General features: G+C 38.9%; 1 protein-coding gene across 3 annotated transcripts; it reads right to left on the reverse strand.

Annotated features, from left to right (window-relative positions):
* Positions 1–8,669: 8,669 nt before the first annotated feature.
* LOC122871345 (troponin I, slow skeletal muscle-like) lies at positions 8,670–12,072 on the reverse strand. 3 transcript variants are annotated; one of them, XM_044186344.1, is made up of 8 exons: positions 11,976–12,072; positions 11,317–11,340; positions 11,076–11,117; positions 10,497–10,538; positions 10,025–10,156; positions 9,833–9,922; positions 9,258–9,440; positions 8,670–9,104 (listed from the first exon to the last, which is right to left on the reverse strand). In XM_044186344.1, the coding sequence occupies exons 2-8, from the start codon at positions 11,317–11,319 to the stop codon at positions 9,003–9,005; spliced, it is 594 nt and encodes a 197-aa protein (XP_044042279.1). In that variant the 5' UTR covers positions 11,320–11,340; positions 11,976–12,072; the 3' UTR covers positions 8,670–9,002. The 3 variants fall into 3 exon arrangements, with proteins under 3 accessions (XP_044042279.1, XP_044042280.1, XP_044042281.1); XM_044186345.1 differs by lacking the exon at positions 11,317–11,340 and having other exon boundaries at positions 11,976–12,051; XM_044186346.1 differs by lacking the exon at positions 11,976–12,072 and having other exon boundaries at positions 11,331–11,340.

Below are 12,072 nucleotides of genomic sequence, written 5' to 3' on the forward strand. Positions count from 1 at the left end.
GATGTTTAGCAGGTATAATGTTTACCATGTTCATGATCTTAGTTAAGTGTGTTAGCATGCTAACATTTGTTAGTACTAAACACAAAGTACAGCTGAGGCTGAAAGGAATGTCATTAGTTTTCCATCCATCCAGTAGTTGTCAAGATATATCTCATAATCAAAAATGTCAACCTATTGCTTGTGGTAGATGAAAAGTTGGGATCATCAGTCATTAGGATTTATCCTCTGGGGGCCATGAATGAATGTCTGTACCTAAATTTGTGCCAATCCATCAAGTAGATGTTGAGATATTTCACTGGATAAGTGAAAACTTTGATCTGCTGGTGGAGCTAGATGTAAAGTCAAGGGATCGCCAAAGTTAATACAATTTATCTAAAAGGGAACATAAAAGTTGGTACCAAATTTCATGGCAATCCATTCAATAATTGTTGAGACATTTCACTCTGAATCTAAAATGTCAACCCTCTAGTGATTGTAGATAAAAAGTCGGATCAGCAAAGTTACATCAAAGGCACATACATCGTCTGGGAACCATGAATGTCTGTACTAAAATTTGTGCCAATCCATCAAGAGAAAGTGGAGATATTTCATTGGATAAATGAAAACCTTTACTTGCTGGTGGTGTTCAATGAAAAGTCAGGAGATCACAAAAATGTTTACAATTGATCATGAAGGGAACATGAATATCTGTGCCAAATTTCATGGCAATCCATCCAATAGTTGTCGAGACATTTGACTCAAAACCAAAAATGTCGGTGCCGCTAGAGAAAAATTCACAAAATAACAATAGTTATTACAATAAATCATCTGGTCACCATGAATGGCTGTACAAAATGTCATGGGAGTTTTCAAGATATTTAAGTCTGGACCAAAGTGATGAACCATCCAACCAACATTGCCATCCTTAGAGCCACGCTGCTATGGTGGCTGAAAATAACTTTGAACCAATCCAGAAGGGCTTCAAGATTTTTTATTTTAATTTAAATATTGAATCTAACAAGAGTAAGAAAGGCCCAGACTGAACGCTGAAAATACTGCAGACACTCATGAAGTACACTGCTGAGGTGAGTGAAGGGAAAAGCCATTATTCTTCATTGATTTTCCCACCGGTCTACATCAAGGAGGAGATGGAGATAGAAGAGAAGCAGACGAGTAACAGATAGAGTGTTAAGCTTTTATACAAGTGAGATGTGGGTTATGAAAAAGGGTTGGCAACTACAGACGTCCCTAATATTTCGTACATTCAGTTCAGTCAACAGTTAGTTTTATTTTGTGCCAGTAATGTGAGGTTTCTGAAATGGGGAGCAACACATTTTAAAACCACAAAGACTTCTTGAAGATTTGGACAGCAATAGCTAACATAATGTTTGGAGCTTTTTTGTGCAAACTTGTACCTCCATGGTTGCACTTTTCCAACATCTTCCATGGTGGTAAATTCCAGCATCACTATTAATAATTTATTGAGACAGGCTGTTCACACAGTCGCCCCAGGGAGACCTCAGGCAACATAGGATCAGCTGAGCAAGTTTCTCTGTGTGCCATGCAGAGGGTTTTGATTCCAAGATTTAGTTTCCCCAGAAATTACCAATAGTTTGCCATCTTGTCCATAACATGCAGACTTTGGGAAAGGCTGGAGGTTCATTTCTAAATATCCCAATGGGAAAATAGCTCTGACTATGTTATTCCAAAGTAGAGAAATGTGAAGAATTCAATCTAACTTAACCCAGAGCGTTTAAATCACAATCCACTGCACAGATTCAGAAAAAGAAGGAATGAAAATACCAAAAAATGTCATTCCAGTTGCCCCTCCAAAAACTGTCAATGTCACTGTTAAGGACAGAATAAATAAAATGAAATTCAACTGAGCTGTATTCTTGTTAAGTTGAATAAAAGATCTGACTCCTACTCCATATTTGTTTGTAGCCCTTTTGAAAGCATCCACCTGATTAAACCAAGGGGAATCTTTAATGGCTGCATCTTGTTGACCCCTGGCCAGCTTTGGTGTCCAAAATCAATACCCATCAGCTCCCCATTGGCTCAGAGGAGATCAATAATGAGAAGGGAGCGAGGCCACGGGCACCTATTGCAGATTCACTTTAACCATTAGAGGTGATGGGTGGAAATGTGTGGATGGGGCAGTGCTGGGATTAAGATGCACATTGGCTGCATATATTAAGCATCTGAAGTGAAGTGTCATTGATTGTTCCATTTTATGTGGAGCTATACCCATGACGAGAGATAAAGAGATGTGTTCTTGCAGGTCTTGATTGAAAATTTTGTAAGACACATGTTTAAGGTGATTGAATTGTGTGTGGTAAAGTAGCACACTGTCACCCTAAAAAATCACGACAGTAACAAACTCTCATTGGGAACCGCTGGGCTTTTACCACCTTTAAAATCATATACACCTACAGACAAGTCTCAAGTAGCAATGCTGAGCAATTCAAACAGTCCATTAAAAGGTGTGTGAATACTTCATGATGCAAGTGAGAAAAATCTGCCAATATTCTGCAGCTCATTCCCATATCGACTCACTTTCCTCTGTGATTTGTAGATTCCCTCTTGCATTGTTCAGTAAGGTATACTGTATAAGGGGAACAAAGACAGCCCAAAGCCCGTCACGGGTGGGTGGGACAAGGCCTGACCTGCTGTGAACCACCACTAAAGCTGATGAAACAGCCTTGAAACAGCTTTTACGCGTGAGAATCAAATATAAACATAGAAAATACTCAAATGTGGAAAGAGCCTCTCACTCTGGACCACTTACTGTGTCACTCACAATGTTTGACCTCAGTCTAGTTCAGAAAACATTTTAGAAAACTCAGTGTGGAGTTCATTTAAAGCAGCACCAATCAATATTTTTATATTAACAATGAATCAAATGATTATGTATGATGTGAAAGAAGTTGAATGTAGTGACAAACCCACAAAGATTTAACACAGATTCTGCAGTTCCCCTCAGGTCTACATAGCGTTTTAGCATCTTTCCGCTCATTGTTTTGGTTTTACAGCCCATGACTTTACTGTTTTGGTTCACTCTTACTACTCTCATCAACCTTATTTACAGCAGCAGACAGCTGTTTTTAGCAAAAAAGGTACACTGTACGCTACCTACCCAGCATCAAACAACAGACAGACAACGTTAGCAACTAGAAAGTTAACATAGTGGAGAATTTAGCAGCTAAAGAGCCATATTTTTCCATCAGGAGTTGATGAGAACAAAAACAGAGCTAAAAGGGGAGTAAATATTGGACTTACATTCATCAGGTGGCCAGAAACACAGCTCCAAATGAATGCTAATGTTGCTGCGTGTCTACTGGATGTGTTAACAAGAAAATATTTGCTAACATGTTAGCCATATCAACTTTATGAAGGGATCACATGTCGGTTTTGTGTTTACAGCTTGTTCCACTGCCCCCAGGTGGCCAAAAAAACAATTGATACTGCTGAAGAAAAATCCCAATTGGGACAGTTTGAGGCTAACATGGGCGTTGAGCTAACATAACACCAATAACAAACGTGTGCCAAATTATATTTAAATTTTCTACATATAACTTTAGAAGCCATTATAAATATGGATTCTTGAATATGAGGGGTGCTGGTGCATCATTGCCTAATACAAATTAATTGATAAAGCTCAGCTAGAATACAACAAATGAACAGAGTCTGGCTAGTTTCAGTTCAAGTGTGGCAAAGTTAATCATCTACCTTTTAGTTGAATCAAATGGATTAGCAATAAATAAGAAATGTATGTCTTCATCATTTTGTTTCCAGTCATTTCTATCTGCTGCTTATGAACGTTTTACTGAGATTCACCCCTCACTGAATCCAATTAACACTTTTTGACTTAGGGGAGCATATTGCATATTGTGTGTGAGGATGAGTGTGTGTGTGTGTTTCTTTCTGCTTAAACCCTTGAATCCACCAGTCTAATGCTTTTTATAAAGCTCCTTTTCTGTGTCATTACCTCCAAATATAGACTAACATTTAGAAAAGAAACAGGATTTGCCTCAAGCTGCTTATTTGTCACATCACCACAGAAAGCTGTAAACACATATTGTACAGTAGCTAGTTAGTGCATCACAAGCGCAGAGGTCACAGAAATGGGTTTGTCACACGAAGGTCGCCAGTTTGCAGCCCCAAACCAACAGAAGAATGTGAAAGTGGAGAAGTAAATTAATACATTTCTCCCTTGCCTTCTTGGGAAAAAAATGTATTTGTAGGTTATTCCTCTGCAACTACACCCTTTCTCCTTAAACTACAAAAATGAAAAAGGCCATTTCATTTTGTTAGCACTCATGAGGTCAATTATAAAAATGACAGACATCACTGAGGAACAACTTCTATGTAAATGGACTTGAGTATCATCTGTAACATTTTCCCAATGACCTCATCTTCTTCTTATAGAAAAAGAATCATGGTCATTCTGGCTCATTAAAGGGCATGACCCCTAATATGAAAGATTGTGATGGGGTTTTTCGACTGAACTTGTAAAAACATTTTAGTCACATAACTCTCAACAAAAAGATATGAAAGGCATAAAACAATGTTAGATGGCAGCTTGTGTAGAGAAAATGTGTAACAAAGCACAAAGCATATGATATGTGAATTGATTGATTGATTAGTCATATGAATTGGGACATGTCATGGTGACAGCAGCACTCTCGTCAATCACCTGACTACCCACCTGTTCCTCATTTCCTCACTAGCCCAAGTTTATATATACCAGTCACTTCCCCACTTCCAGAATGTCTGTTGCTCGCCTGTCACAGTGCTCCAGCCATGTCTACCAACTTCTACCTGATTAAACTGTTCGATAGTAGCTACCTGAGTTTTAAAAGCTGCTGCTTGTCTGTGACTGGCCTGCCCTTTTCTTTGAGTTGTTTGTCTGATTCTGTCTGTCCCCAAGTTGCCGACTATTAGCCTGTTACTGACCACAGTTTCTAGAAAAGGAGGAACTGGAGTGCAAACAAAAAGGAACAGTATTTTTAAAAAAGCAAAAAATCTTTCAGTTTTGTGTACCGTAAACGTTCGTGAATCCTATTCTGACTCTGGCACAGTGTACACTTATCTCACTAAAGGACAAGACACGTGACTGCTTGCAAATACATTAGCTGCTGCAAGAACTGCGCCTGAAGCTCCCAGTCACAGGGCAGTCTGTCTAATCACCAGGCTACCCTCTGTTACTGTCAAATATATTCCAATATTGTCAACCCCCTAGTCCCTACAGCAATAAATACACTGCTCGTGCTGCATGTTGAAGATTAATGACCAATCACACTTCATCAGGCCATGCACGTACACACTGCAAACATTGTAATCTGCTTCTGTGTTTTCTTTGCAGACTAACTCTCATTTTTCTTTTCCTTTGGGTTATTCCATGAGTGAAATGAACTAGCACTGCTTAGAGACACAGCGGTAATTATTTATTGTCAGGCTCCACTTCGTCCATCTTACAACTTGTGGAAATATGGTTCCTTTTCTCCTCCAAGAGAGAAGAATCACAGTTTTTAAACACGAAGAAATAGAGGGAGGGTGTCATGGCCTGTGTGAGCGGAGCAAAGGGGATAGGACCCAAATGAAGACAAATAGGCAGAGTGGAGTTCAGGGATTTATTGCCACAATGAAGGCATATACAGGCTTACATTCAGGTACAGGTAGGCAGGTTTAGGTCCAGGTTGATTCAGGTACTGGTAGCAGAAGCTTAAACACATAAGCAAAAACACAAGGCAAGAAAGTAACATGGACGATCTTACAAGGGAATGTTAATAATAATAATAAATTAATAATCATATTGCATTTTTCAAAAACAAATTATAAAGTGTTTTACAAAGACATAAAAACAAGAGAAATTACCAGATAAATAATACATAAAAGTAGAATTGATACAGTAATAATGACAAGCGAGGTATGAATTACTAAAACACAGTTAAAACAAGTAAAGATGGAAGAATAACAGTTTCAAGAGAAAGCAATTCTTAAAAAAGTGTGTTTTTAATTGAGATTTAAAAGAAGAAACAGAGCTAGCCTGCCTGATCTCCTCCAGTAGGTCGTTCCAGAGTCATGGGGCCCTGACTCCACAGGATCCGTCTCCTCTGGGTTTTAGCCTTCACGTAGGAATTACTAACAGACCTCAGAGGATCTCAGGCTGCATTCAGGCTTGTGAGGGGTTAGTAAGTCAGTGATGTAATCAGGGGCCAACCCCAAGCATGCTTTAAAAGTAATCATCAAAATTTTTAAATCAATTCTAAAACATTCAGGTGACCAGTGTAGAGATGCTTAAATAGGCATTATGTGGACTCTTCTGGATTTTGTTAATAGTCTTAGTCTAGTCTTTTGAACTAGCTGAAGTTTGAAGAGGTTGTACTGGGTGAGACAGGAATCCAGAGTTACAGTAGTCTGGATGTAATGAAAGTGTGGAAAATGATAGAAACTCTTCACATTTAAGAGCTAAATAAGAAGTGGAGGAGCATTTGTTGTGAATAATGGAAGTGGGCCTGTACATGTAGTGAGTAACTGATGAGGTGTAGGTGAGGAGGCAAGTGGGAACAGGTGTGTGTAGATGGGTGGGGCAGTCAGGTGATGCGGAAAGGAAAGAAAGTATGAGGGCATCTGGTGGATGGATGGAAAATGGCAATGAAGGGGCCTGGGGAATCAGGAATGTGGCTTGAGAGGAGGGACAGAGAGACAGACTGCGACAGAGGGAGTTTCTTTGTGTGCCGTTCTTTAAGTTTCGTTTAATTTTACTCATATAGCTCAAAATCACAAATCATGGATCTGAGTAGACGTCGAGCAGCACCCAGGTGCTGCCAAAATAGAAAGGACCTGAGCCACACAACCTCCTCTCTACCACGAGGACCTGGGTAGTGGATAGACTACTACTACTACTCTTGTAACACTTGCCATCTGTGTTTTGCTCTCAAACAGGCAGTAAATGACTCAACTTTCTTCCTACAATCATCTTCTATTCCTAAAATTAAGAGTTCTCCACTGGTGCTGTTTTTGAAGATAAAGTGTGACACATGGTTCCTCAACTTCTCCAACTTTTTCTACAAAAACAATCTTTGAATGTTCTCTTCCAGATGAACAACAATGGTCCGTCATTCTAAAATTAAGTTACCACATAAAAGAAATAAATTTGCTTTCCTTTCAGACAGTTTTGTTAAAAATCTAGGAAATTGCACATAAGACAGAGAATTAAAATATGAATTTTTAAACTGAAGACAAGTCATTACACAGTTTTCTGGGATTTTACGGAATTCCCATAGCTCAATACATCCACTTTTCAGTGATCTTTTTTAATGTTTATAACAGTAGAACAGAGTACTGTGTTACTCTGGTTGTTGTCTGCCACCAAGTGGCACTGACAGTGAAGCACAGTGTGACCACAGTGTTTTACATTCCACAAGCAACACTGTGTTGGTTTAAATTTTGGCACATCATAGCGTCCTGACCTTTTGCATTTAACAGTCACCATGCGGTGCTGACATGAATGAACTCTGGATAGCACATCTGGAACATTTGTTCTATGTGATGGACGCTCTCAGTGCCTATTTATAGATACAGAGTGTGTGTATCGAGACCTGAGTTGCTTTTCATTATCAGCTTGCTAAGCCTGAGTGCAAGGGCAAACAAGAGGTTATAGATCCGCTTTTCTAAACACACTCACACACACACACACACACACACAAACACACAGTCGAGGTTGATGTTAGGACAAACTGAAGAGGATGTGACTTTTCACCATCCATATTTCCAACAATCATCAGACATTGTTATCCTGCATACTGTGTGAGAGATGTGTATCAGCTGTTTAAAACACACACACACACACACACACACACACCACACACGTTTCCATTACCAGCCCATAAAAGCATACAATACACCAACTGATGTGTACCTCCAGGGATCTTGAAGCTATTGTTGGTGTTACTGTCACACTTGAAATAACAATGGCTGGGCAATGGCAGCCAGTCAACACACTGACACACACAGTTAAGGCTGAAGGACAACAATGCCAGTGGGTTTTGCTATCCAGCTCAAGTTTTGCTTTCAAAGGCTGCGAGTTATGGAGGACAATATCATGGCTAAAGATACTCGGCCCAGGTGTTCCAGAGTCTAAGATTCACGTCTCCTGTGGTTTATTTCTATCGTCATACTCTGAATATAATTTTATCAAGACGTAGTTCTATTAAACTCCAAAGTAAATTTGCTTTTTTTCATTATTTCTGAAATGATTAAAGTGAGCAAAACACAAATCTGATGATCAAAACACTTTCTTTGCAGTTATTAGTTTTGAATTTAATTACACTTGTTTGTTCAAAATGTCTGAAGCTTTATCTCTGTTATTATAAAGATTATTACAATGTGGTAAAATAAACTGTCATTATCATTATTTGTGACCTGCAATTTCAGTTTGCGTTTACTTTAAACATGTCCTTTCAGTTCTTTTGTGGATGTGTCTGCCAGATCTATTTAAACATTATGAGGTTGAGTTTTGGTAGGTTACACCTGCTGTCCTCCCCCCCCATCTTCCTTTTTTTTAACCATCATGAGTTAAGCTGCTTTCCATCCTCTGACATGCCACACATAAACCAACGGGTGCCAGTAAAATGAAACATGATAAAGTCAAGTATAGATATGGAACATCAAAGATGGAAACAGTGTCTGTTCATTCATATCCACTTTAATTGTTTGAAGATGTCATAACAAAACAAAACAATGCTCTTTGGTAATAATAAAAAAAACAATGGGGTTCTACTCATCTTACACTTTTTTTTAAGTGCTCTGAGTCATTTCACAGAAAATGGCCATCAAGCAAATGGAGGCACAGCTGATGTACTAGGGGTTATACATGCGTATGACCTTATGCTTAATTCCTACAGCTTTCAGCTCACTTAGCCTTCAGATAAGTATTCCATATTTCTGTTTAAACAACCCCCTCTTCCCTGCTCTTAGTTGACCAGCTTCATCATTTGCAGGACTCCTCACAGAGCGTCTCACTGTCCTCCGCCGCCTGTATCGAACATCTTCTTGCGGCCCTCCATGCCTGACATGGCCTCCACATTCTTACGCCAGTCACCCACTTCATTAGTGAGCACCTGGGGTTGAACAGAAAAATTAAAAACCTAATTAAAACACGCCATCTCCCTGAGACGGTTTTTATCACATGCGTATCTCTCCACATCAATCAAAGTTCCTGCAGACTGGAGAGCCATCAGAATGACTGACTAAATGTTTGGGAGTCTTGATACCTTGTCCTGTTTGACGTCCTCCTTCTTCACAGACTTGAGGTTGGCTCTGAGGTCCATTGAGCCCTTGTGTTTGGAGCCAAGGAGAGCTCTCATCATCTCATCTGCTGACACCCTCACCTTCCTCAGGGCAGGCTTTTTGAACTTGCCTCCAAGGTCCTGTACCTTCAGCTTCAGCTCATGGATCTAAACAATATGACAGAAAATATATGAAACAAACAGCTACAGATTAATTCACTTTGAGCTCATGCTTCTGGGAAGTTCTGACTTTTACTTAGCAAGCCTTTTTTGAAGGTATAAATATGCTAAGACTGAGGCATATAATAAAGAAACATAATTTCAAGGTGATTTTTGCTGGAATATGGACGTACAGTACATTCTGCTTCTGAACTAAAAGTACAGTAGTTTGTGTTGTTAGAAAAGTTCAAGCAAACTTTCAACAAGTCAATAAATGCTTTGTTCTCCAGGTTTTAATCTCTGGTTTCAAGCCAAAGGAAGAAACCCATTTTAAAATATTGACTGAACTGTGCAAGATAATAAAGAAGAATATAGGTGCTAGAGGGTGTTCAGAGACTTACATCTTTGTTGTGTTTGCTCACTTTGGATTCACAGTCATATCTCTCCTCATCCACAATATCAATTTTTGAATGAAGCTGTTTGCATAGATTCTTAGGGGAAAAAAGAGGGTTTTAAACATATTACTCAAACATGCTCATACAAACATACATTTTCAGCAGTAGAAAAGCTTTTCCGTGGTTTATGACCCTTACTTGTAGCTCTTCTAGTGGTAATCCAGATAGTTGCAAAGGTGGCAACTTCTCTCCCAGATAGCGCACTTTCTCTTCCTCCCGCTCCTGCGTTTCCCTCTCCAAATCCTCACAGGCTCTTGTGAGGAGAAGCATCTGATTGGACAAAACAGATACCAGTCAAAGCTGGGCAAGGAAATTGGAGGGAACCCACTTTTGTCTGGTCAAGTACCCAGAATCCAAGTTGCTATATAGTGAATTTACATCATTATATGGCAAAAAGGTGTCTTGGTTCTACATATATACAGTCACAATCAATCACAGTATCAATAGTATATAGCACAACCAGGGATTGTTGGGAATCATGGTTTTATATTATTAATATTCATCCAGTTTAAAATCAATTCTAATAAACACATTTGGTACATGACAGGCGGTGTTCATCTCACAGGGCTGTGGGTACCTCAAACAAAAAAGGTATATCATAACTACTCACCTTGAGGGAGAGCTTGCGGGAAGCCGAAATCTTTGACTTCGGCTGGGGAAAAGGGCATTTATCAATATTATTTCACAACACAACACAATACACTATTATATTTCAGTGATCATTAATCAAATAGTTACTGAGATTATTCAGGTTTGTAAAGGGGTACATATACAGAGGATGGATACAATTAGGAGTGCACCTTGCCATATAATATAAACTGCAGAAAACATCTTTCAACTCAAATTGAACATGATAAACTTTACAAAGGTTATTTCAGGGCTTTTATATTGGAGATGTTCCTGCTTAGCTTACCAGCAGTTGTGATACATGTCAAAGTCCATCAACTGTTCCATTTACAGTAAAATATGTATGGAAAGACCTGTGAGTGTCAAACTCGACAACACTTACTGCAGCTGCATGTGAAAAGATAATGCTTTATTATTAGGATGAAGTCAAGGGGAAAGCTCTCAGTGATGCTGATAACAACTCTGCCAGATAACCACTGCCAGATCTTTGCCATGTGCAAAAGGACAATGTGTCCTCGCTCCAAACATGGAGGATTAACACTGTGGAATATAGCAGGCTCACCTTTTCCCCTTTGGGATTCATCGGTTTGTGTCTGCCGGGCTCCTGAAACCGCAAACAGAGAGAAATGAGGGCTCTGATGCTATAAGCAATTGTAATTAGGTTTATATGAGAACATAAAAAGAGATACTGTTTTATCTATTTAAGAAGTGAATACAGTTTTCCTGTAATGAAGAGCAGTATAATGTATACAAATGCATACAAATATGAACCATGACAGTAGCATTCAGGGATGGAGGATTACCATGAGTTTCTTACCACACTTCAACTATAATTGCAAAAATAAATCAAAAATGAGAGAAACAGAGGTGTTTATTAGTACAGTTTAGGGGTAATACATCACCCCAATAAACCACAATGTAATTTGACCCATCAGGGCGCCACATAGCAACCAGTCCTTAACATCCATTTGACAACAGGATTAAAGCAAGGACATGGCAAGGACAATTCCCTCCTCTATATTCAGCGTCATCTCAGTTTTTTTTTTTTATGTATATGTATAGTATGGCTAATGACACCTCAACAGATTTGTTAAAAAGCTCTCTATCTGACAAAACAGAAAGAACCCTGACAGCAGTAGTCACTAGTAGAAGATTTGGTAAATCAAATCTTCTCATTAAGCTGACATATTTTACAAACATGCAATAATTAATAACATGTTAATACATGACAGACAAATAAACATTTGAATGTTTTACCGCTGTAACTGGTAAAATATTGTCCTGTTGTCTATAATAACAGTTAATTCACTGTTTTGACAACTTGTAAGAGAATAAGAGAACATATCATTAACATAAACCAGAAGAAAAGACATCATTTAGCAAAATAGAAACTAAATCAAATGTGAAATTTACTGAAAGACTTAAATACTTAAAACACACATTAAACCAATGGTTGTTTTACCTGTCAATGGGTGTCTGCAGAGGTGTAGAGAGTCAAACAGCGGCTGCTGAAGACAATGGGCAGCTTTTGATGTGAGCAGTGTGGCGCATGGACAGCA

The sequence above is a fragment of the Siniperca chuatsi genome, linkage group LG23 (genome assembly GCF_020085105.1).
Source record: "Siniperca chuatsi isolate FFG_IHB_CAS linkage group LG23, ASM2008510v1, whole genome shotgun sequence".
Lineage (NCBI taxonomy): Eukaryota > Metazoa > Chordata > Actinopteri > Centrarchiformes > Sinipercidae > Siniperca > Siniperca chuatsi.

Coding starts and splice junctions, on each gene's coding strand:
- LOC122871345 (XM_044186344.1), bottom strand. Junction 9,923..10,024: donor TACCACTAGAAGAGCTACAA/GTAAGGGTCATA, acceptor TTTTCCCCTAAG/AATCTATGCAAACAGCTTCA. Junction 9,441..9,832: donor TGAGCAAACACAACAAAGAT/GTAAGTCTCTGA, acceptor CATATTGTTTAG/ATCCATGAGCTGAAGCTGAA.